This window comes from Argentina anserina, chromosome 3 (assembly GCF_933775445.1).
Source record: "Argentina anserina chromosome 3, drPotAnse1.1, whole genome shotgun sequence".
Lineage (NCBI taxonomy): Eukaryota > Viridiplantae > Streptophyta > Magnoliopsida > Rosales > Rosaceae > Argentina > Argentina anserina.
The window spans coordinates 22,459,809-22,485,698 of NC_065874.1; the positions used below are offsets into that span (position 1 = coordinate 22,459,809).

At 37.5% G+C, this 25,890-nt stretch overlaps 3 protein-coding genes across 6 annotated transcripts; all 3 read right to left on the reverse strand.

Moving 5' to 3' along the window:
* Positions 1-989: 989 nt before the first annotated feature.
* LOC126785729 (sulfite reductase [ferredoxin], chloroplastic) lies at positions 990-6,086 on the reverse strand. Its single transcript, XM_050511354.1, has 8 exons — positions 5,848-6,086; positions 4,323-5,099; positions 3,938-4,237; positions 3,653-3,850; positions 2,117-2,251; positions 1,904-2,020; positions 1,643-1,801; positions 990-1,478 (listed from the first exon to the last, which is right to left on the reverse strand). Exons 1-8 carry the CDS (start codon positions 6,037-6,039, stop codon positions 1,272-1,274), a joined length of 2,085 nt encoding a protein of 694 aa, XP_050367311.1. The 5' UTR covers positions 6,040-6,086; the 3' UTR covers positions 990-1,271.
* Positions 6,087-7,260: 1,174 nt separating this feature from the next.
* Positions 7,261-15,505, reverse strand: LOC126788522 (pentatricopeptide repeat-containing protein At1g62350). 2 transcript variants are annotated; one of them, XM_050514522.1, is made up of 3 exons: positions 15,418-15,505; positions 8,565-9,076; positions 7,261-7,794 (listed from the first exon to the last, which is right to left on the reverse strand). In XM_050514522.1, exons 2-3 carry the CDS (start codon positions 8,931-8,933, stop codon positions 7,375-7,377), a joined length of 789 nt encoding a protein of 262 aa, XP_050370479.1. In that variant the 5' UTR covers positions 8,934-9,076; positions 15,418-15,505; the 3' UTR covers positions 7,261-7,374. The 2 variants fall into 2 exon arrangements, with proteins under 2 accessions (XP_050370479.1, XP_050370480.1); XM_050514523.1 differs by lacking the exon at positions 15,418-15,505 and adding an exon at positions 13,308-14,228 and having other exon boundaries at positions 8,565-10,291.
* Positions 15,506-19,643: 4,138 nt separating this feature from the next.
* Positions 19,644-25,882, reverse strand: LOC126788516 (calcium-dependent protein kinase 8-like). Of its 3 annotated transcripts, XR_007671378.1 has the most exons (11): positions 25,504-25,882; positions 24,618-25,204; positions 23,773-23,896; positions 23,495-23,638; positions 22,812-22,964; positions 22,597-22,712; positions 22,274-22,441; positions 21,692-21,922; positions 20,868-21,015; positions 20,185-20,362; positions 19,644-20,091 (listed from the first exon to the last, which is right to left on the reverse strand). XR_007671378.1 is itself a non-coding variant. In XM_050514514.1 (10 exons), exons 2-10 carry the CDS (start codon positions 25,122-25,124, stop codon positions 20,337-20,339), a joined length of 1,617 nt encoding a protein of 538 aa, XP_050370471.1. In that variant the 5' UTR covers positions 25,125-25,204; positions 25,504-25,882; the 3' UTR covers positions 19,644-20,336. The 3 variants fall into 3 exon arrangements, 2 of the variants coding, with proteins under 2 accessions (XP_050370471.1, XP_050370472.1); XM_050514514.1 differs by having other exon boundaries at positions 19,644-20,362; XM_050514515.1 differs by having other exon boundaries at positions 19,644-20,362; positions 24,618-25,085; positions 25,504-25,880.
* Between the last annotated feature and the right edge of the window lie 8 nt (positions 25,883-25,890).

Genomic DNA, 25,890 nt, shown 5'->3' on the forward strand with positions numbered 1-25,890 from the left:
CACCGCCGTTTAGCCTAAAATCGGGGCGGCCAGGGGTCTCCGGGCGCCTAGGCGGCGATTTTTAGAACATTGTATATAGTTATTTGACAAAAAAGTAGATGAATTCGCAATGTCATCGCTTCATTTCTTTTTATTTTGTTAAATATATGCTATCACTTCAAATATGATTGAATGAGAAAAGTAAGAGGCAATAATAATTTCAATTAAAATATATAATAAAATGTCGGAACTAATTTTTTAATTATGATAATAACTTACTTACTTGAAATAAGAATCTAATACAAAATTATAATACTTAAACATATAATAACAACCTCAAATCTTAAAATATAATTTAAGACTAAAAATTTAGTCCTAATGGAGACCGTTGATATCACATCAATGAATAATTTGACTTTTCATGACTAAAATTTTAGCTAGTGCTATTTTAGCCTTTTGGATTAGAGATGACCTTACTTCACTCCAGAAGCATTTACCATGTACATTGTTAACTTTGGTGTACAAATTGCTTAATGTTTTGGTGCCAGGTGAAGTCAAAATATGTAATTGGGGGGCAGTAAATAATCTACTGCCTCAACTACTGCTACTCATGGATGTTTAATTTGCAATCTCTTTATGGAGGACATTCTGTAGCTCAAGCACCAGAAGATACCCTGGAGATGCTTGCACACGATTGTAACCATCATAATTGAGATTCTTTCTAATAAGGTTCTCTTACTTCTCTATCAAAATCCATCACTAGGTAATAGCAGTCAAATTTTAATTACAGTAAAGGGATATTTGACTTACCAGGACAGCTAATCACGTTGGTGAGTGAATCCTTTGCGTTTGATAAGACCACCCGTCCAGTTCAACAAAAACTCATGTTGGAAGCATTAAGGTGTCTCTTAAGATGACTGAAACGCCATACTGCCATAGTGCATATCTTTGGACTAAGAATCAGTCGAAAACGTGTGGTTCTAAGTATCCAAGAGATAAAAAAAAAAGTATCCAAGATAAACTGGGATACTTTTATCGGTAAATGCTAATAAACAAGTGAGCACAAGTTCAAACCCAAAACTAGGATACACAATCCATACTTGTACAAAATAAAAGTTAGAGAAGCTTCAAAACTTTGATACAAAACAATACCAAATCTAGTATCCCATTTGTTCCTACTGTTACCGATAGTAACAGCTTGGGGAGAACAAAGACATTGTTCCGTTCCTCCTCATTGGCGCGTGAGCTACCTAGCCCGGAAGCAACATTCCAGAACAGTTTCCATGGCATATTCATTCACTTTTCCCATTTTGCTGGGAAGCAACAAAATTGCGGATAACATCCATGGCTAACTGATGAGCAGTCTTGTCCTGCAACTTTGCAAGTTGATCAACTGCTTCATACGTCTCCTTATCAGCAAAAAGCTTCAAGTTGTAACGTGTCGGTGCAACCTCTGGACCTTCCCATTTGTCAACCAACTCTTGAAGTTTCTCAAATCCCTGTAACAATACAAATTAGATCTGCAACCAGTAGCTTTCTGCTGGCTGGAACCAAAAAAAACACTCTTCCTACGTACCATATGCTGAGGCCCAAAATTTTGAAATCAAACCAACTTAATTGATAAAACCAAATAACACGTTAGAAATCTTGCGTCACCACTTACCATACGTATTGTGAAGTCGCCGAATGATTCTTTAGCTTGTCGCTTTCGTTTCCAATGATAAAACAAAGGTTCAAAAACTTTTTCCAGGTCTTGAATCTTGACCTTGTTCATGAAGCTTTTTGCTATTGAAGTTTGATTGGGAGTTCCTCCAAGCCATATCTATATGGACACAAAGTGCAGAAAAATACAAGGTTACTTGCTTTCTTAGTAAGTAACGAAGCTTGGCAGAAATTGCGGCAGATGAGCTAGCATTTGAAATACCTGATAGCTATTGGGACCATCACCCACTAGTCCAAGTTCAGCCATGTATGGCCTAGCACAACCGTTGGGGCAGCCAGTCACCCTTATAACAACAGATTCATTGTACTTTAGACCAACCTGAAATCAGAAATGGTGATCATTATATCCATACTGATTCCTTATCCAAACAATTTTAAATAACCATTTTTATTACTACTATTCAATTTCCCATACCTTCTCAAATACTGCTCGAACTCGTTTAAGAATGTCAGGTATTCCGCGTTCAGCCTCAGTTATTGCCAATGGGCACAGAGGGAAGGCTGGACATGCCATCGCAGTTTGGTTAAGGGGGTCTACATACCTCGGATGCTGCAGAGAATTGATCAATAAAGTTACTGTGATCATCACTAATATTAAAATATGCATTGATGCCCAAGCTCAATTCATTAAGAACAGATAAAGGAAAACATGATCAAACAGATAAAGTTGGTCACCATAAAGTTGATCCCCTAAAAATCATGTAAGGCCGCACCTAAGAAAATGTGGAGCTTTACATGATTTCAGGCACAAGATTTTACTAGAAAATCATTTGCAGAGCAGCCTATCTAAATTACACAATGAATGACCTCAACTCCAATTTGTATTAACTAGTATACTATTTCTAGACGAAATGGAAGTTATTTTGACGGTCTGAACAAAAAAAGACATAGTTTAAATTTAGACGAAATTCGTTTTTGAAGGAAACAAAGTATCAATAAATAAAAAGTAAACATAAATACACAAAAAATAGAATCAGTATAAGAAAATAAGAACTCCCCTCGAGTTTGACATGAGCGAGGTACCTAAATGTGTGTGTGTGTGTGTGTGTGAGAGAGAGAGAGAGAGAGAGAGAGAGAGAGAGAGAGAGAGAGAGACCCTACAGCTTTCTAATCATAACACATGGAATGGAAAAAGTTATCCAACATAACACTGATAACAAACAACATAAGTAAGGAAGGAAGGTATTATATTAATTTTCCTGGTTATCATGGCAACCACAAAACAATTACAACGTGCTAACTTTGACACTGCATGTTGGACGATACTTACTACTTAGCTTAATACAATGAGCAAGATGGATTTCTGAACCAGTCACCCTCGATAGAAAGACCCAAAATTACTTGAAACAATTATTTTAACTCCTCAACTTTCCTTGATGAGAGACAAGTAAATCAGGAGAAGTCTATGGTACGGTGATGTATTGTTACACCAATGGTATAGCAACTTCTTACAAGAGCAGACCAGCTTGAGCTAGTCTACCAACACATGGAGTGCAATGCAGCAGAGAGCAGAATTAGTGAGAGAATGAATAGGTTGGCCTAGAGAGTGTTAAGAGATTAAGAAAACAGAAAGGTCTTACATGACACAAAGGTCTCTTAGCTGTAGAAGGGAGAACTAGAATGAAAAAGGTAAAGGGAGAGAAATCAATGCCACGCCTTTATTCAAAAGAAATTTGAAATCATCTGAACCTGATTTTGGATTACAATAGGTACTCATATTTATAGGCTTCAAACACAACTCTTAAAATACCACAAGTCTATCAAAACTTATACATAACGAGACTTAAATAGAATTATAGACATAAAAACACACACTAGACTAAAATTTAACGTACCATAGGACAATAGACTTAAAATTCACTTCACAAGATAGTTAGTGATAGGCTGATAGCTAGCAACCACAATTCATATAGACCTGTGATGCGGAGGAGAAAGTGAAAAGAAGACTTACCAGCAGACCGGCCTGTGCAAGAGTTGTGGTGATGGGACGTTTCCATGCATTGCGAATATCACACAATATAATATTCTGGTTGGGTGTGAGCCTTATACTCAAATTATACTTTGATATAACCTCTCGTAATGCCGTCTTCATCTTTCCCCCAATACGCCCATTATCGACATGAAGCCCACAGTATAAACTGCCATCACCCTACCAATTGACAATATAAACAGTTTAAAATCGAGGTCTGAGAAGGTACTGAAGTGATGGGATAGTATGATAAAGAATTATACATACCTGCTCATGCCATCCCAAGTAACTTTTAAACTCCCACTCTGGCAACTTACGGAATGGCTCAAATTTCTTCTGGTAATAATTGTCTTCAAGTTCTTTTCTGAACTTTTCAATTCCCCATTCACTGATCAAATATTTCATTCTACTATACCTACGATCATCTCTTCTGCCAAAATCTCGTTGTACTTCTACAATAGACTTAATTGCTTTTAGGATATCCTCTTTAGGGACATAACCCAATGGTTCAGCTAGACGGGCAAATGTTGTCTCCATCCTATGTGTCCTTCCCATACCACCACCAACCTGCAATAGGATTTATAAGATAAGCTAAAATGTTCATGGGGAAATAAGCTCTGCTGCAACTCTTACAAACATATATTCAGCTTACATAGATGTTGAATCCTTGTGGCTCCCCATTATCATCAGTAACAACCACAACGCCAATATCATTTGTGAGAATATCCACCGAGTTATCTGTTGGCACAGTGACTGCAATTTTGAACTTCCTGGGCAAGAACTGAGTTCCATAGATGGGCTCGGGGGAATCAGTGAAGGTTTTTCCATTAGAGTTATCATTTCTGGCCTTGGTTACTTCAGGAGGTTCTGCTGTCAGGAACTGTTCTCCATCCACCCAGACATCATAGTAAAAACCAGATTGAGGAGTCAACAGGGATGCAATGTTCTCTGCTGTCTGTTGTGCGAAAATATAATCTTTTCTTACAAGTGGAGCAGCAGGAGCAAGTACGTTCCTATTAAGATCACCACAGGCACCAAGAGTTGAACCCATGACTCTAATGATGCTGCCCATAACTGTCTTAAGGTCCTTCTTCAGAACACCATGAAGCTGAAATGTTTGTCTGGTGGTCAAACGAAGGGTCCCAATTCCAAACTGATCGGCAAGATCATCCATTGTCAAGTACAGCTGGTTTGACACTTTCCCACAAGGATTCTTAGTACGAAGCATAAATGAATAAGACCTTCCACCACGTTCATCCCGGTTGTACTGTTGATAACTCCCGTGAAACTTGATGAGTTGGGTAGCGGCTTCATTTACATTGGGGGCATCCGTCAAAATCTCCTCATTAAGTGGGTATCTAATAAAGTTGCTCTGTTCTTTGAATATCTCAACTTTGCTCCGCTTTGTCGTAGTCTCAGGCTTTGCAGGCTGCAACATACAAAACTTATGAAATCAAGGACTTTCCACACCAAGATATTCATTTTACTATGTTCTGATTCCACTCGAATATTCAGTAACCAAATGCACAAACTCAAAATGCAGAAAGGCAGTTACATGGCTAGTCAAGGCACCTCATCTCCTAACTAAAAAACCGAAACACAAAAAGGCAATTGTGCCTGTTACGTAGTTAGTCAAGGCACTTCATGTGGAACTTGGGAGGCGAATAGTGCAAGAGTTTACTGTCCTATCATTCCTATGAGCTAATTCACTTGAAGAGGAAGACCAAGCATGTTCAGGGCCGAAAATCAGTAGCCGAAATTGCACAAAATGAAGGAAAACATACGTCTAAACCCCAAACAGAAGAAACAAAAAGAAAAAAAAATCTGTAAAATCCTCCATCTTTTTACCGAGATAATAACATATTAACCATTAATTGGTCAGTGAGAAAAGTAAAGCATATATGCAGGAACTCGTGACCTGAAACAATAACAGAAAATAACATTTTAATAATCACGGTAAACAAAACTTGTTTACTCTCTCAACTACACTTGCCTTGACCACAATCGGAACCGAAATCAATACAAACCAGAGCCAATTAATTAGCACAAATAAAGCAACATCAAATTCGACGACATTTTGATTGCATACCCTAAAAACAGTCAATCCAATCCACCTACAAATCACAGAGGTAACAACATTTCAAAACAAATAATAGAAACAGCGGTCAGAAACGCACCGTAGCGACGGCTCGAATGAGCGAGGAGCTCCGAGAGGAAGCCGCCGGGAAGAGGCCGACGTGTCTTCCTCCTCCGGTGAGAGCGAGCGAGTTGGCTGACCTCAGCCCCTGGTACCTTCCAATCTCCACCTTGGGCTCCCCGAGCACCGCCGTCGTCGCAGCTCCGAACGCCGCCGTCGTAGTCGTCGTCATAGAATAGAGAGAGAGAGAGAGAGAGAGTAATGGGAGTTGTGAAGTGAGTGTGGGGGATTTTGAGTGGTGAAGAAGAAGAGAGAGCAGAGGCCGTTTCTTCTCTAATTTCTAATTATTTATATATTGTTTTTTGATGCTTTGAATATTTGTCGTTAGCTGTCACGTGCCATCCAACAACAAAAACAGTGCTAACGGCGCGTGGAGCGTTCAAAACGGTACCAACCGGGGTGAAAGGTGCATTGAACCTGGATGGGAATGCGGGGGTACAACCTTTTTACCAAGGGCCCCACTTGGGCTGCGCCTATGATTAAAAAAAGGAAAATAGAAATGGAGAGGCGCGCGCGTGGTGTGTTTCAGTGTAGGTTGCGGTCAAAGTAATGTAACAAGAAACTTGTACAGTGTACAACGGAGGCGGCTAGTATTTCTGGTCGATCAGCATTGAATATAAAATAAAACTGGAACCCTATTTCCGAGAGGTGCAAGGCAAAATCAATTTTGATGGGTCCTTGCTAAATTACGTCATGGCTTAGATGGACGGACATACAATTGCGCTTATGTCACATTTACACGTAATGGATTTTTTATGGGGATGGAAAATATGAGACACCACATGGAAATTATATGGAGATACGTAAAACTCAAGAATTGTTATGACACCTCTATTTGCGACATGGCTGATGGTTTCGTGGGTGGAAGCGATGTTCGTGGTCGGTCTTTGATCAACGGCGTTGGGGCTGACGTTTGTGGCGGAAGCGAGTAGGACGCCCTTACTCGGCGCTGATGACCAACTGTTTTGTTGGAGCTTTAGGCTCTTGGGCGACAATGACGCTACGATTGATCCTGACAACGACGCTACGACTGATCCCTCTGCTCTTAGGCTCATATATGTTGGGATTTGTTGCAATTGGGATTGTTTGGGGTACCCTCATGGTTTAGGCCTGGCTTCATTGGGTCTTTATGACCCTAATCTGGTCACAGAAGTCTGGTGGTGTGGCTGTTACTGTTTATTATAGCTCGTACATCATCATGTTTTCTACTTTCTACTCGTTGTGCTTTAAACAGTATTAAAACGTGGATGTTTCTTGGCTATGCTAACTAGTGTGCCTCTTAACTTTGTTTTGGTTAGTTGTTTATGTCGTTTGAAAGTCATATGGGTCAGCTCTTATTGTCGACTCAGAAGAGTGAATTATCTCGATTTTACTTCTTGGAAAAAAAAAAACTTCCATTACAAAACTACATATTTACTTTCGAATGTCACAAACATTTTATCAGCACTTGGCCCTTGCTGTTGACTTCAGCTTCTGAAGAGATTCATTATGAGCATAAGTTGGTGCATTAGTAATCATCTTCGCTTTCAGGTTTCCATTCTTGATCTTCAAACAAATCTTCAGGGGGGTCATAAACAATCATATCTGGAAATAACTCCAAGAAGTCAGCCTTCACCTTCTCCCGCAATTCTGGGTATGGAAGAAGCCCTTTCAATATAACTCGAAATGCCAGTGATATAGGGGGTTCAGGAGATCTTCTCATTTCATCGTATATACCCATTGCTTCCGACGGCAATTCACTTTCTAGGAAAGCCCTGATAATGTCCCCAAAAGTGTGTTGATCAAACAAAACTTCTTCCTCCTTCAAATCTTCCCAAACTTGCTTTGCTTCATCCACCTCTCTATTTCTTGCTAGCATCATGAGCATGTCCCTGTAAAAGAACATGTCTGGCCGATACCAAATCTCTTTCCGCACCACATTGTAAATCTGAAAAACACAATACGTGAGTAAACAAAAACATTGAATACAAATTAACACTCGAGCACATTTTCTTCCACCCAAATAAAAGTATAATTCATGAAGAAACTACCCTGTCAACATGGTTAGCAGTTGACATTACAGAGAATAAGATTTTCTACAACAAATGCATTTTCTGGACTTTAATTCAAGAAGGAACCAGAGGAAACTTGTCAAGAAGAAAATGAAGAGGGAAGAACTAATTGATGATAATGGAAATCTAGCATTAGAAGTGTAAGTTTAACTATTTCGTACTCTCAAGATTTGATTATTAGTATACTTCTACTGCTTTTTGCTTATTTCTAGTTTTATACATCTATGTCAGCATTGGCAGGGAAATTATACCTAAACTTTCAAGCATTAAGGTCACACAAACAAGATTGAGATGTACAGATCCATCCCTAAACTCGGAAGAAACTAAAGGTCAGAAAAAAAAAACACAGTGAAAGAAGTCTGTTATCCACTGGCTTTCCTAGGCTGAGAAAATTCACAACATCAAGGTGGTTACACATTCTATGTTCTGACTTAATTTCCTAAAGGAAAGTGTTTGTTTTGCATTCCGTATATTTAAAAACCAAGCAATCAAGCATGCTATAGAGGCCCCTCTCTACCTCTATTTGTAGTTTTATAGTCAACCAAACCAAGCAAATTTCTTCCGAAACGGAAGGTGTATTCTATTTGGATTTGTATATACAATAATAATAATAACAACAAGAGATATAATATGGAAGAAAACAAACCTTCATACAGAGGAAGACCTGGTCTTGTCTCTGAAACTCGGCGAGAACAGCCAGAAGATCAGACTTGAGCAACCGCGACACGTGAGAGCGTATGAAGCAATCAAGGCGGAGGGGGTGAGAGCGGAGCCTTTTGAGCTCCTTAGCGACAATTAGACCCTCCTTGCCCATCTCCTTCTTGCGCCTCCATATAGAGAGGCTAGGGCTTGACGCTTTTGACTGCCCAAAAAAACAACTCCGCTGTTGGTGCCAGAAATTTTCTTCTCGTTGTGGGAAAATGTGGTGGAGTAACAATTGTAATGAGAAACCATGAGATGATGAGAGGGTTCTAGGTGAGCCTCTTTGTAGTATATTGGAAGCCAGCCGTAACATTACAAAATGTTTAACACCAGCAAAGGATCAGATGAAGCTCAAAGCACTGTTCTCCTGAGAATAAGTCACTATTTCTTCTACATGCACACCATGAGGGCCTTTTGATGTCTCAACGCGTGTACTAGAAAGTAAGACAATGCCAACTGAACAATACAACAATGAGAAAGTTACTTTCCTAATAGAAATTTATCAACAAATGAATGTAAAATCAATTATATCAATTCAATATCTAATAAATATGATGAGCATAAAAGTATGCAATTGATGATATCATTGATATGTAGGTGGGACTAACCCTCGTGATTTTGAAATAAGATTGAACAATAATCATGATCAGAAGTTCAGAACTGAAAACAATTTATTTGTTTTAAATGGATCTTTAATGGCATTTTCAGTCATATCCACCACATAAGAAGAAGGCTGACCTGAAACTAAACTTAGAGAACATATGACTAGATTAAGAGCAGAGGACAGAGACAGCTAGAAGATCATATAAAATTTGAAGAAGCGAAGTTGCATTCCCAAACATTAAAAAATGACAAAATTACTAAGATAGTAAACTTTCATCCAGGAGATATGTTAGCATTCGAATTGGCAAAAGGGGTTAAACTTAAGAATAGAGAAGAATAGAGGATTAAGATCAGAGAACAGAAAGAGAATAGAGAGAAGGGAGAAGAGGATAGAGAACCGGAGGTTTAAGAAAGCAATAATCTCAATGCCAATCTACATTTTACTCAATACAAAGCTCCTATTTAAAAGAACTATTTATAATTCTAAAACCGCTAGGAAAGACAACTTCTAATACTATCAAATAACCTATTTAAAACATTAAATCCTAGAACCTGGAACATAAAACATTCCTAGAAGCATTCTAGATAATACTTGTTGATTCTGCATCAGTGCTACTGTTGGTTAATATTCATCATTGCAGTGATAAAAGTTCCTTTACATAGGATCTGGTAAAAAAAGCTGGTGTAGTGGGAGATTCTTTAATTCTTCAAATAATTACATGCACATCACATATGTTCAAAACATTAGACACTACATTGTTTCGGTTGTTCATAGTGCTCCTACCTGTCAACTGGTGGTGTGCAAAAATGCAGCTATTAGAGATGTACTTGATAACCCATACGGGTTAAATGACGCAGCATAGTAGCTGCTTAGGAACCTGGATCACAAGCTCTAAGAACTGTAAGTTAAGCGCACACTGATTTTAGGATTCACTCCCAAATTTCACACCCTAGTCTAGGTTTCACACCCAAAACACTATAATTTGGGAATTTCTCCCAGGTTTCTCACCTTAATCCTATCACAGGAAAATTCAGTAAACACTGATATTCTTATTCAACATAGCATACCTCAGCTTATGGGCACTTACATTATTTATACTAATGTTTATAACTAACACCAGCTAGCCTTAAGTACTCATTAGGACTCTTAAATTTCAGAAACTGAAACATAAAAGACCTAATAAAGTAACAATTAAAAGACACGAAGACTCTTGAAATTAAGCCTGGAGACTTCTAGATCAGACCCTTCTTAAGCTGGAAATTAATAACTTAAGCAATCAATCAAACCATAAACAGATATAATTATTAGCTGCTCTCTTCTTCCATCTCTTCCGTTCATAAAACTTAAACGGCTTGGGTGTGATGTCCTCATCAGTTCTCCCCTGCTGAGAAGGGATCACCTCCGGCGAGATAAAGCTGTAATATCTTTCAAGGATATCTGGATCAATGCGCTGCAGCTCCTCCCTAGTTACCCAAGGGTTGTCAGAGTCAGGTTTGTCCTTCCATTTAATTAGATACTTCTTGTAGCCACCGTGTCTTGTGGACACCACTTGTTCATCAACTATGTCTTCTACCACTTCTCTCTTGGAGCTTTTAGAACGTGATAAAGGTGGGGTGACAATTGTAAACTCAAAAGAGAATGGTAGTAGAGGTATTGCAAGCTCTTTATATGGAAGCAAGTCCTCCACATTAAAAGTTGAACTTATTCCCATCTCGGGTGGAAGGTCTAACACGTATGCATTGTTTCCAATCCTCTGCAATATTTTGAATGGTCTCATGCTGCGGCCATGCAACTTCCTCTTTGCCTTCCCTTTAGAGAAGCGCTCGGGTCTAACTCAAGCCATGACAAAATATCCCACTGAAAACTCCTTGAACACCCGATGTAGATCAGCAGCCTTCTTATACTGATCATTACTTACATTAATCCGACGATTAATCTCAGCATGCAACTCATGGATATGTGTTGCAAACTCAGTGGCCGACTGTGATGGTCTCTGTGACATGGTCATAGGAATGAGATCTATCGGCGCTCTAGGCTTGTGACCATAGGCAGCTTCAAAAAGACTCATACCTATAGTCCGGTTGACTGAATTATTATAAGCAAACTCAGCAACTGGTAAAACTAAACTCCAAGATCTAATATGCTCACCAACCAAACACCTCAGCAAGTTTCCCAAGCTTCTATTCACTACTTCAGTTTGCCCATCTATTTGCGGATGGTAAGCAGATGAAAACTGGAGTTTGGTACCCATCATGTGCCACAAGGTCTTCCAAAAATAACTCATGAACCAAACATCACAATCAGACACTACTTTTAGGCAACCCATGCAACCGAACAACTTCTTCCATGAAAAGCTTGGCTACTTCAGAGGCATCAAATGTCTTAGAACAAGGAATAAAGTGAGCCATTTTTGAAAACCGATCCACAATCACAAATATTGAATCATGCTGTTGTGTTGTCTTAGGTAATCCTAGCACAAAATCCATGCTAATATCTTGCCAAGGAGTATGTGGAACCGGCAATGGAGTGTATAACCCGGTGTTTCGCCTCTTGTGTTTTGCCAGTTGACAAGTACGGCATCTTTCAACAACTTTAGCAACATCACGTTTGAGACTAGGCCAATAGAAACGATCCTCCACAAGAGCAATGGTTTTGTCTCTACCAAAATGCCCAGCAATTCCACCAGCTTGTAGCTCTAAGATCAGAAAACCCCTCATTGACGTGCAGGGAATACAAAGTTTGGTTCCTTTGAATAGGAACCCATCTTGTAGAACAAACTCAGCACTTTTGGACTGCTTTTCCAAGAGAACTGAATATATGCCTCCAAAATCTGGACAACTCAAATACTCTTCTTTCAAATTATCAAATCCAGCCACCTCCACATTCATAGTGTAAAAGTAGATATCTGCGACTAAGAGCATCAGCCACTTTATTCTCCACTCCAGACTTAAGCTTCAACACAAAAGTGTACTCTTAGATAAATTTAGCCCACTTTGCATGTCGTGGATTTAACTTCTTCTGAGAATTGAGGTAACGCATCATGATCAGAGAACAAAACAAATTCTTGTGGCAGCAAGTAATGTCTCCAATAACGCATAGATTGAACCACTGCGAAAAATTCTTTGTCATATGTGGAATACTTTTGCTTGGCTTCATTCAATTTCTCACTGAAATATGCAATAGGGTGCTCTTCTTGACTTAGAACTCCACCAATTCCCACACCTGAAGCATCACATGTGACCTCAAACTTTTGTAAAATCAAGAAGACGCATAACAGGGGAATTGATCATTCTTGTTTTGATCTCCTGAAATGCCTTTCTTTCATCTCATCCCATTCTGTAACAAGTTCTTCACATGCCCTTGCAAGTCGCCTTTCCAAACCAGTCCACCATTCCCTCGCTTTGCCCACCAACTTCATCTTTGCAAAGCGCACCTTTCGAGCTTCTGACAATTCATACCAATCAAAATAATGGTCCATGTCTGAAATCCAATCCAAACATACCTTTGCATTCAGTTGGCCATCAAAGTTTGGAGCTTCAACTTTAATAGACCTCAAAGCTTTCTCTTCAGGATCATATCCATCTTGCCCATTAATATTCCGGAGGGGCTGCTACCTGCGAGCAATCCTTCTAGGTTGCAGTCTCCGTCCTCCGCCTACACTCTTCTTCATTGAGAATGGAGGCTTCAAGTTCTGCCAAACGCCAGTCAGAGGCTGCTGCATGGTCTTGCATTCTTGTCTCAATCTATCCAAGTTGAGCGAGTACGGCTTCCAAGGTTTTAGCCACAGTTTCAACATCCATGGTTGAATGGGATTTCTATGGGCTGGAGCTAGCAATACTAGAGCTTGTCCAGCTCTAATACCAAAGCTAACGCAGCACAGTAGCTGCTTAGGAACCTGGATCACAAGCTCTAAGAACTGTAAGTTAAGCACACTGATTTTAGGATTCACTCCCAAGTTTCACACCCTAGTCTAGGCTTCACACCCAAAACACTATAATTTGAGAATCTCTCCCAGGTTTCTCACCTTAATCCTATCACAGGAAAATTCAGTAAACACTTATATTCTTATTCAACATAGCATACCTCAGCTTATGGGCACTTACATTATTTATACTAATGTTTATAACTGACACCAGCTAGCCTTAAGTACTCATTAGGACTCTTAAATTTCAGAAACTGAAACATAAAAAGCCTAATAAAGTAACAGTTAAAAGACACAAGAAGACTCTTGAAATTAAGCCTGGAGACATCTAGATCAGACCCTTCTTAAGCTGGAAAGTAATAACCTGAGCAATCAATCAAACCATAAAGAGATATAATTATTAGCTGCTCTCTTCTTCCATCTCGTCCGTTCATAAAACTTAAAAGGCTTGGGTGTGATGTCCTCATCATTAGAACTCTAACAGAAAATCTATACACATAAAATGACCATTGATAATTAATCTATTTTCCGTTTTTTATCATGGGCCTCACTGTTGATAATGATGCTACTTATTTGGTATGTCTGTTATTATAGGGGAGATGAAATAGGGTTAAAGAGTTGAAAAGTTGAGGAATTAGATGAAATAAAACTAAAGGGTATTCCAGTGATCATGACTCGTGAGTTTCTTGTAGATTCCCACAGGCCACAACAACCCATACCTCAATCCTACTGAAAACTATGAGCACATAAAACAGCTAAATTGCAATTGGGCACTCCAGTGATCATCAGTCTTATACACATCCCCATATGATAAAAGCAAACAAGCAAAAAACAAGCACAAACTAAGCACACTCTTTAACTCCTATAAACCTGCACTCGATGAAGACATGCACAAACCCAAAAAAAATTTCACTCTTCCACTCTATCAATGATAGAACACTACCCAGAACAAAGGGAAGTTTTCGAGCTCAAAAAAAAATTGCAATTCAGGAAAAGAAAAGCAATCAACATAATCAGAAGCTCACTTGTCCCCAGATCTAATACAATGGATGTCAGTCCAATTTGATAATCCAATATGAAAAGAAAATGCAATTCCTTCATCAACTTGTTCGACTCATAGAGAAATGGAAAAAGAATAGTTGTGAAATCTACCAAACCATTCAGCTTGATCAATGCTCACCCAGCTTCCTGCTCTTCCTAACAATTACTTCTCCACAGTTTGCAGAAACTGGGCTTTGTCCTTTGGCCTATGTTCTCGATTCTCGAATAAGAGACCGACAACCAAGAGGGAAAAAAGAAAGAGAACAGTACCACCGACCAACTCAAAAATAGTATATGGTAAATCGGAGTAAGTAAAGAAGAGTTTGCTTGTCACTGCAAAACTGTACCAATTGGAAGGAGAGAGTTACACACCCCATAAAATGTCCCATGAGAATGTAAGTTTAGTGAATCACCAAGAAGTTAATTTACTCATAATCCATATACTGTTTAGGTCCTTCAGAACAGCTCCCCGTACAGAATACAGAAACATACTCTGATGTCTCAACTGAAGCTGACTTGCCAAAATTTAAAAGATCTGAATCCTAGGAAAAAACGGTCAGAGGAATAAGTAGCCGATTTCAAGAATTCAGACCTCACTCACTCACTCATACTTTAATTAGCAAACTCTTTGTATCAAGTAATATATAGTTGTTCACCTAAGCAAAGAACTGCTTGTGGATTCACATAAGACCATGTAAGATGAATATCAATGGAAGGCAAAGATAAAAACACTAAAGAGAACTCGATCTACTTAATTGCATCTAAAGAACCAATAACGCTCTAAAAGCCATGGACACTTAATTACAAGTACATCACTACATCAAGTTCCACATAGGGGAAAAGTGGTACGCTTCAGACTCATTTGAACAGTTGAACTACTACTTCCTCCACAGTGCCACATCTACTACTTCCAAGGTCTCAATGCAGAAAATAAACGACACTTGAGGTAAGCAAATAATCCTTCAAAGCTCAAAGGCAAGGATAATTGAGGTAAGCAAATAATCCTTCAATTCTATAGACACACCAAACGACACTTGCAACGTTTTGCACAGACGAACTAGCCCAGTATTGAAGAGCAACAATAAGCATGACTTGAAGAACAACACTTGCACTTGAAATCAAGACTGACAATATCAACTCAAAAAATAACATCCTTCATTTATACAAAAAACAAACAGTCATCGATCATCAGTAAAACCAATAAGAAGCAAGAAATGAAATCGTACATACCTTGCAGCTTGATCGTTTGATGGCAACTTATAAGCTTCGAAACGACGGCGACGAGGGCTTGTTAGAGTCAGGTCGTCTTTACTTTCTGTATTTGCGTTGGAAAAGGAATAGCGGCTGTTTCTGAAACATGAGAGTAATTCGGTGTTTTTACAGTCACTTGGTTGAGGTGGATAATTTTGGGATTACATTGCCACGTCGCACGACTCCAACAGTAATTTCTTGCCTATTTTACTGGAAACAATTTCAGTAATAGGTCGCAAATTAGTGTGGCAAGATTAATATAGTAATCAGACTCAAAAAACTATTAATGTAATACCCAAACTCAGATTTCACTATCAACGTGACGCCTGAGACCATTTTCAATCACGGAGTTGTCAATGTGGTCACTTGTTGCGCACGTGCTTTTAAAAAATGTAATTACTGAAAATTACCTTAACAAAAAATTTCTACATCAGTCCCCAAATTCTTGTGGTAGTGTCAAAGTAGTACCCAAACTCAAAATATTTTTACCTATCAATGTGATGCGTAAGATCAATTTATGTTACAAAGTCTTTTTTTGGTCACGTGTCATTCTCGTGCTCCTAGAAAAAAATAATTACTAAAATGACTTTAATGTTGATGAAGGTGGAAGTTTCGTTGCAATTGAAATAAGGTTTTTTCACATCTCAATAATCTTTATGCTTTTCTAATTTTGAGATTCGAAGCCAAATTATGGCTCCCACTACCAGAAAAAGTGACTTAGGTGACAACGGTAAAAAATCTTCATCACCTAAGAAAAGGTAAGACGACATAATTAGTTTCGCCACTTAAGTCTAACAAATCGTCACCTTAGTGGAACTTAAACGACGAAAACTGGCATCGTCATCTAATCTAGTAACTAAGTCGACGAATAAATTTTTTGTCATCTAAATACTGCACTTTGATGACAAACTTATATTTCGTCGTCTTAGTGCTACTTGGGTGACGAGTTGGTTTTATCAGATGACGAACTTATTATTGCATTTCATTGATGTTTAAAGACAATTAAAGTCTAATAAAACCCATATCCGAAAAACAAAAAAAGGTCAATTCGGTTTCGTATCATTAAAGATCAATTTAGCATATTAACAAAATCTTAAAAAACATGCATGCACATACATATATTCGTCAATATTGTAAGGAATTATGAAAAAAATCAATTTAGCATATACAATATAATAATAATAATAATAATATTTAAGACTAATACTATTTTAAATTGAGAAGTTTAGTTTTATGTCATTAAAATAAGATGGTTCATTGAATTGATATACACTTATTTAGAAACAAATTAGAAAACCTTAGTTACACATCAATTAGTATGGAAATGTATGTTGAAAAGAGCCATTTATATTTGCTGCAATATAATTAGGGTAGTGATTGCTTACATATTCTTTATATTATAGATGCAAGACACTTGAGATCAATTTATAGTAAACAATTTAATACTAATCAAAGATTGATATTGATATATAAGGTCAAATTTGTTTCATTCTATTAAGTTTCAATTTGGAGTATATTTTTGTAAGGTAAGGAATTTTGAAAAATATTTGTAGTAATTATATTATATATGTAAAGTATATTCACTAAGAGAGTATGCCCAATTATTTCCTTCCATTAAAAATCACAGATAATTAAGTGTTTTTCTAAAAGAAATTATATGTACGTTAATTCTATTAAGAAATATATAGCCTTATGAGATGTTAAAAGTAATTACAAAAATATATACATAAAAGGCAAGTAATTAATAAATGTAAATTCAGAAAATAAATGGAAAGAAATTGAACCCATAGTGCCGCGGGGATCCAATTTAAAATTGCAGCACATAGTCCAATTAGAAGACATGGTGCGGATCGACGTGTATGCCGTCAGATTCCTCTAGATCCAACGGTCCAAATTAATCACACATAACTTCCCTCAAATCATCCCTAATTGCCGTCATCTTTCCTTTATATTTGTCAATGGAAATCATATCAATCGTCTCTTTTTATGCACATACATCACTTCTTTTCCACTTTCTTCTCTTTCAGATCCCTAAAAGCCCCATGATCTATCACCACCATGAATTAATATTTGCCTTGGTCATCATCTTTATCAATCCCAGGGATCAGAAAATCCCATTTTCGTCACCACCATGGATGAGGTACGGATCTGGATCCCCAGGGCCAAGATCCAACGTATATTTATATATCCCTCTTTGATAGCTTCTACATCATCAACACAACCTCTCTTAGATCGATAAGTAATTTTGGTGAACAACAACGAAAGCACCGCGGCGAGAAGAATGGATTAAATAGAGTAAGACAAGCCTTTGATTTACATAGCCAGATGTCGGCAAGATTCCGGTCTGATCTCGATGGTTGCAGAGGGATGTGAGGGAGAGAACAGGGAGAAAAAGAGAGGTCAATCCCAAACAAAAAATAAAAATTAAATTAAATTGAGGAATTTAATATATATGTAATGAATAATCTAATTACCCATCATAATTAAATTGATCAAATAAAATAAAATATATATAGCATAAATCCAAATAATAATAATAAAAAATTGGTCATTACAAGAATTAAATTTCAAAAAATATTATAAGAGTTTCGTCAACTAACAATAAAGGTGACGGATATGATTTGTCGCTTAAGTCTCAACATTTATCACCTTATTTATCAGGCGACAAGAGTCATTTCGTCGTCTTATACTGCACTTAGGTGACGAAACACTAAATTGTATCGTCTAAGTACTTGGGTGACATCCGTTAGTTGACGGAACTTAGATGACGAAAATTCCGTCGTCTAATGACTTAAGATGACGAAAATAAGATCTTAGGTGACGAAAATGCCGTTGTCGTATAAGTCATTAATTTTGGTAGTGTCCCAATCTTTGAGAGAGATTTTAGAAGCTTTGATTTTGATTAGAAATCAAAACTGGAATCAATGGCAATGGTGATTAAGACCTCTGTTTGGGAACCGACCCTGATGCTCTACATTTTCATCTTCTTCGCCTACCTCGATCTTCTCCATTATCTTCTTCTCGTATGCCTCCCTTATCACCAACAACACCGCCTCCCCCACCAAACTCTGTTGTTGTTCGACTTAGTCGTGGTGAAGAGCGAGAGGTTGGCGTCATACCATCTTCACTAAAAAAGTTCGAACTTAAGATTGGCGTAGACTAATCTTGACAGAAAATGGAAAATTCGAGGATTAGACAACACCTTGAGGAAAGTGGTCTCTGATGGCACGTTGATAAAGAATTCTGAGTTTAGGTATACACTGGTTTCTACTTTAACCGTGCCACAAGAGTTTGGAGACTGATGCTTAAACTTTTTATTGAGGTAATTTCAGTAATTGTTTTTTTAAGGCACGTGAGAGACATGTGACCAACATGACGGCGCCGTGACAGAAAATGGTTTCCATGTGTCACATTGATAGGGAAATTTGAGTTTGAATTTGGTACTATATTGGTAGTTTTCTGAGTATGGGTACGATATTGACTTTGCCACCATAATTTAAGATATGATGCTAAAAAATTTTCATTTTACTATTCTGTTAATATATTTGGACAATTGCTAGAGAGTAGAGAGATACATTATTCTTCATATATTATCTAGAAGCATTTAGGTACAAAATTTTAGGAACAGGAGGCTTGAGTGCTTGACAGTACGGACAGAATGATGCACTGAAAGAGTGAAAATATATAGTAGTACATGAAGACGATATCGATAAAGTTAGTTGTGGCTAAATTTATAAAGATAAAAACCGTAAATTTGCCAATTGTTCTTGATTTCAGTACTTGACTCGTAATATAAGAAAAAAAACTTATGTCCAACCTACTGAACCTAGTATGTATGTGTGCTTTCGAACTCGCTCTCATTTGCCTATTTTTCGTAATGTAAAAAGAAAATTTAAACCATTGAAAAATTAAATAGACTAATAAAGATCATCTCTTTAAAAAAATGATGTAAATAAAAATCATGTTCATAGTCGATTGCATCAAAAAAATTGAAGGTTGATCATGAGACTACTAACTTTCACGTTAATTTATTTAATGCAATCAACTGAGCAAACGATTTTTTTTTTACATTGATCTTTTACTAAAATGATCATCACTGATAAACTAAACTTTTAAATAGTTAAAATCATGTATTTGTATTCCATATGTGTGCGTGCAAATGAATAAAAATTCAAACGCATGCATACATACATACTAAGTTAGACACAAATTTTTTTCGTAATATAATGAACCGAATCATATGGAATGTGCCCAAATTTGAGGCTAAAGTGCAACAATGTTACTTGCTTCTGGTGAAGAGAGCAGCAAGTGCATGCATGCTGCTTGATGTAGCTTGCAACAAACCAATCAACTCACACTATTTACGGGATTCAATTACAAGTTTATTGGATTGTTTTGGATTTTAGAAGATCATAAGAACACAAAATTCATCTCTTTGTCTCATAATCCAAGGTCACATCTCTAACCAAAGAAATCAAGGGATATTTCCACCCAGCTCTATTAATGAATTAGATGAACAGAGAGACAACTGAAATATCGCCCGGCTGGCCACATGACTCTGTAATCGTCTGATTCAGCACAATTTGAAATCCAGTTTTTGTTTTCCAGCAAAAGAATCATCAACTTCCTTCATCTTCCGTTGGTATTCACATGCTTCAACGAAATACCACACTCCCATCACATACTTGGACTCAAATGTTTATGCAAGGACCAATACTGATACAAAGAGAGAGGTACTGGAGTTACCATTTGACAAACTCGTATAGCCAGCTTTTCATCCAATTAACTCAGTATTCTTTGACCTAAAAAAGCCTCCTCTGGGATGATATATTATTCTTGTCCTTGCTGCAGACCCACATTTGTACATTACGAGCACGAGCAGGATCTTTTGTAATCCGTCATACAGCACCTTGTAGAGCAGCGCCTGAGGGAGCATATACGAGACATTGCAGCTTGGTAAGCCCTTAATTGTTGTGGTATGAGGATTTCATGAACAACCAGAGTTGGCAGAAGAAATAGCAGACAGCAAGCATGTATACCTTCCAGAAATTTGAATAAAAAGTGCAAAACCAAAACACCGTTTTCAAAATAAAATGGCAGCTGAGTTTTGATTATCATGCTAATGGTCTAGAACAATACAAATTGCAAGTTTTCAGATAGCATATGTGGATGGTATGTTTACAAGCACATACTTAGGCACAAACCTAGAGTAACACTTACTGGCATGTTTCCTTTAAATGTCCCGAGACTAAGATAGTTGGTCAAAATAACCCTCACCTCAGTCCAACATGTCACAATTTTTATCAAGAAAAAGGAAAAAACACAATCATAAGCCCAACAAACTAAAGGATTCTTTAACTCTTTAAACATGATTTCATTTCAAAATATATGTTGATTAATAAAATTAAAAGAATGTTGGTTTCATTTACCCTCATTGGTTAACTGTAAAGACCCTTCACGCATCAACTTCAAGCTTATGCTGTTAAATCTTTCCCGCGAATATTGTCTGGATGCTTTTCTCCAATCTGTACCAGACTTCATCATAGCAACAAACTCGTCATAACTAATGCGCCCATCCTGCAAGATCATATGGAAGTGTTGGAAATCAAGGAATCGATGATGCATGTATTTAATAAAAAGTAAATAAAATCTTCAGTTGGGAAAACAATTAAAAGGCCAATAAATTTTGGATCATGTTATATATAATGTCATTCTTATTTAATATTTTGATTTTTGTGCAGGTGATGAAATCACACGTGCACAAACAAAAATATAACCAAGCAGTTCCAGGTTCCTTTCAATTTTTTGGAGATACAATAACACTAACAAAACAGAAAAAAAACAGTCGACCCCCTTCAACCAGCTCATGTTTTTAGACATGAAGAAGAAAGAGTGACAAAAAAAAATCAAATTAACAGCACTTCAAAATTTTAGTCTATGGTGTATCAGCAAGCACAAAGATTTATCATTTGCTAATATATATATATATATATATATATTTTTTAAAACAAAGAGGAGTCCAAATAAAACAAAACAAAGACAAATCCAGGTCACAAGAAAGGAAGTAAATCAAACGATTTGGCTACATCAAAATAACATATACATTCTTTCAAAAAAAAAATAACATATACATTACAGGGTATTAAAACAGGGAAAGAATGAAGACTATTCAAAAACCCATTAAAGACTATCAAACTATGAAATATGATATCTCGATTCACAACTAGCGGCAAGGTAGGCGTATTAATTCTACCTTGTCTGTATCCACGTCATGCATAATTGCATGGATAACCTCTTCACCACCTGAGTCAACATCATCATTTAAAGCATTTCGCAATTCTTCAATTTCTATGTAACCACTTTGGTTTTGATCGAAGAATGCAAAAGCTTTTCGTAGGTGCTCATCATTGGCCATCTTTTTAAGGTGAACTGAAACTGCAACAAACTCTCCATAATTCAGAGCTCCATCGCCATCAACATCAGCCTGTATCAGTGAGATAGATAGCAAGTTTTATACACCGTAGATGAAACTTGGACAAGCTGTATCAGCAGAGTATAAAATTTTTCAGAAAGGTCAAGACGTCCCCGATAGAATTCATATCTGAGCTGTATCATCACAATCAATATTTCAGATGGATCTTAGTTTGCTTAGAAGATTATATGTCACAGCATTTATCATTTTCTTTATAAATTTCTTTTATATCAAAGCCAAACTTGATACTATGTTTGACAAGTAGTAGGGCACACATTTTATAGAGTCGAGCAATTATCATCCAACCCAAGATTAAATCATAAGTAGTAAGTGCATGTTAGCCAAGCACAAATTGATGCTTACAGCTTCCATTAGTATTTGTAAATCTGGGTCAGGAATCTGCTGGCCAAGTTTTTGTATTCCAGTTCGAAGCTGATCCAGAGATACCTTCCCTTTGTTGTCAGTATCCATCAATTGAAATGCCTCCTTTATGCCAGCTACTTCCTCAACTGACAGATGCTCAGCTATGACCTGCATATGAGATATCCAAAAGTTCAAACGCCAAATACCAGAAATTGTAAACCATATAAGAAGAAAGGCCAACTTCCAGAGATAATACAAGTAACCGAGCATAAAATGCCTTCATAATTAAGGCAGACATCATAAGGATAATAAAAAATACTTACCCCGAGAGCTCTTTTTTTCAGTTTGTTCATTACAGAAAATTGTTTCAGTCTTGCTCTCACAGTCTCACCAAGTGGAACATTTGGGGCCTTCTTGGCATTTAGTATCCAAGGATGATCTGCAGGACAAAGAAATTAGTAAAACTTGTAATGTGAAATAATAAACCTATGCAACAATATATTTGTCATTGTATAACGGATCAGATTACTCCAATTACCAAGTACTTCTTGAGCTGTCAGCCGCTTCTTGGGATCAGGATCAAGCATTTTCTTAACCAGGTCCTTCGCATTATCAGAGACTCTAGGCCAAGGGTCCCTCTTGAAATCAATGACAGAGCGGATAATTGCTTGTGCTACTCCTTGTTCAGTTTCTACAGCAAAAAGTTTCAAAATTATCAGTAAATCTAGCAAGCAAAGAATTAAAACAGCAAGCACACTACTTGGTTCATGATCATTTCATATTAAAGACATCCTGGGAACATTCATACTGGAGAACGCTATTTACTACTTCCTCCTCTTTGTCAAAATTAAAAAGCAAAGCAAAATACATCCTTTTCCATTCTAAACCCTATATAAATTGCAACCAGTGACAGAGGATAGTACACCCATGACAGCCCAGACAAAATTTTCTATATTTTTTACAATAAGGCTTAATTATCCTTAATTCGAGAGAGGGAAGAATGTTAGCCCAGCCATATATCTGTGTCAAACATGGTTAGTGTATAGCCATGAGATTTACTTGTATCGTATGAATTCATTTTTGGTTTTGCAAAACTAAATTTATCTTAGCATTTTAATCAAACAAAAAATTTAGCTAGCCCAGTCTCATTCTACGATCTGGCTCCGTCCCTGCAACAAGTCAATAGAAAATTGAGAGGACTGGAAACAGAGACACACACACCTGCCCAGAAAGGTGGAACACCACAAAGTAAAATATATAGGATTACTCCAGCACTCCAGATGTCAACCTCGGGACCATAATTTCGCTTCAGAACCTCGGGAGCCATGTAGTACGGACTTCCGACTATCTCATTAAATTGCTCACCTGCATATTGCAACCTTATAGTTACATTGTCTCAACATAAACAGATAAATGAAATGTGCAAATTAATTTAAAAACATGAACTTCCAAGAGCTAAGGAAATATCATAAACATGCAAGAAGGAAGCAGCACAATACCAGGTTTAAAGAATACAGACAACCCAAAATCAATTGCCTTTAAGGCGGCAGATTCTTTCTTATTTGCGAATAGAAAGTTTTCTGGTTTGAGATCGCGATGCATTACTCCATGCTTATGACAGCTCTGCATAACAAAATGCACGTCAATAAACTAGAATGTGGTCACAATCACAACAAAGACTGGGACATACACAACAGCAAATCAAGATCAGTAGCCATGACGACAAAAACAGAACTAGCAGATAATTAATTCAACATAAAAAAGGGTAAACAACTAGTCCTCATAGTCAGCAGTACATCTATCGAGCCTGAGTTGTAGATACTATAAAGTTCCAAATACAGCAAGATAAATTTACTGTACAATTGCAATTGACAAAGGATAACAATATAAGGACAGCAATATAATACACCTACTAATATTTACTTCAAATGTCAACCCCAAAAAAATTCAAACTGATTAACAGAAAGAAAATCGAATCCAACACTCTCAAGTCTGAACTCACTAAATGTACATCGTACTTGACAGTGTAAGTCCACGCATTAGATACCAAGGAGAAGAAGCACCACGAACTTAAAAAAGGTCCTATTCAAACCAGTAGCAATGCATCTACGACAACCATCTGTGCATCAATAATGTACCACAAATCACATTTCGCCTTAACTATATTTTTTTCTTTTTTATATAAAGAGGATCTAAGGGTAAAAGGCAGTGATCCAAAGAACAAGAACATAACAAGCCAACTGGCAGCATAAAAGGCGAACCATATCATATCACACATATATGTTCAAATAAAATGCAAGATCATAGTCCAAATTAACACCACAAAAGAACAATAGAATCCAACCTGAACAATCTCAACAATTGTCCGCATTACAGCAGCTGCTGCACGCTCTGTGTAGTGACCCCTAGCAACAATGCGGTCAAACAGCTCGCCTCCCTCACACAACTCCATTACAATGTGAACCGCCTCATCGTCCTCATATGTGTCATTCAATGACACAACGTTCGGGTGCTGAGGCAAATGCCTCATGATCTCCACCTCACGCCTCACATCCTCAATATCCACAGCAGTCCTCAGCTTCTTCTTCGAGATCGATTTGCAGGCGAACTTCTCACCCGATGACACATCAGTACACAGATAAGTAACACCAAATTCTCCACGGCCGAGCTCCCTTCCCAGATCATATTGAGCCGAAATGTCTGTCCCTGTTGGGTCCTTCAAAACACAGAGCTTGTCCCCACCCTCATTGCCATGGGCACCACCGAAATCAGTAGCAAAGGGATTTTGCTTCTTCTTTGTCTTCTTCGTGTTCTGGGCACCGTTACCGAGACATACACAGCAATTCCCCATCAAACAGAACCCTCAAAACTTTTCCAGATTTCAGAAAGACCCAATTCACCAGAAACTATAACTAAAAAAATAAAAAAAATCTGAAACATGAACACAAATTCACAAATGAATCAGATATTGGGGTATTCACAAAATCCAAAATTTCAGCTCCAAGCTATAAACTTTCTGGTTCAAGTAATCAAATTTAGAAACTGTGTGATTTGGGCTTCTTGATATGAAAGCAGGAAACTATAAACTTTGAGAAAACCCAATTAGAAATGCATACATGCAACAACAACGGAAGCCTAAAGATCAAAACTTTGCTTTGTATTATACCTAAAGATCGAAACTTTATCATTTCTTATCGGGAATTCAAAATTTGAAAGAGACCCAGAATTACCTTAGAGCAAGAAAGGAAGGATTATAGGAAGGACGATTTGAAGGTGAGAGGAGGAGAATGCCATGGGGATTTGCAGAGAGAGATAGAGAGAGTCAAACCTCTTTCACAGAGACTCTTCTATTTCTCTCTCTCCAAACTCAATCCTTCCTTTTTTTTCCTCTGCTATTTCTCTCTCTCTCTCTCTCTCTCTCTCTTTAGGGAGCTTAGATCCAAAATCTGTTCTTCCTTTTTGTTTGGGGAGTCAAACCACCAAAACAAAACACACAAACAAACTCTCCCCCCTTTCTCTTTTTCTTCTCTCTCTCTCTCTTCCCAAAATATACAGATAACATTTACATTACAAGTCACAGGTTCCTCTTTCGTTTCTGGCTTTTGGTGTTTTTTCTC

What these genes read in the sequence shown, in the direction of transcription:
- LOC126788522 (XM_050514522.1), bottom strand. Translation starts at nt 8,933, where the DNA reads ATGTTACGGCTGGCTTCCAATATACTACAAAGAGGCTCACCTAGAACC. An exon ending in AGGTCTTCCTCTGTATGAAG is followed by an intron (nt 7,795 to 8,564) that starts GTTTGTTTTCTT and finishes TGTGTTTTTCAG; the next exon opens with ATTTACAATGTGGTGCGGAA.
- LOC126785729 (XM_050511354.1), bottom strand. Translation starts at nt 6,039, where the DNA reads ATGACGACGACTACGACGGCGGCGTTCGGAGCTGCGACGACGGCGGTG. An exon ending in ACTTGGGATGGCATGAGCAG is followed by an intron (nt 3,851 to 3,937) that starts GTATGTATAATT and finishes GTCAATTGGTAG; the next exon opens with GGTGATGGCAGTTTATACTG. An exon ending in TTGCACAGGCCGGTCTGCTG is followed by an intron (nt 2,252 to 3,652) that starts GTAAGTCTTCTT and finishes AATTCTCTGCAG; the next exon opens with CATCCGAGGTATGTAGACCC.
- LOC126788516 (XM_050514514.1), bottom strand. Translation starts at nt 25,124, where the DNA reads ATGGGGAATTGCTGTGTATGTCTCGGTAACGGTGCCCAGAACACGAAG. An exon ending in GTCTGTATTCTTTAAACCTG is followed by an intron (nt 23,639 to 23,772) that starts GTATTGTGCTGC and finishes TGCAATATGCAG; the next exon opens with GTGAGCAATTTAATGAGATA. An exon ending in TGTTCCACCTTTCTGGGCAG is followed by an intron (nt 22,965 to 23,494) that starts GTGTGTGTGTCT and finishes TTTTTGCTGTAG; the next exon opens with AAACTGAACAAGGAGTAGCA.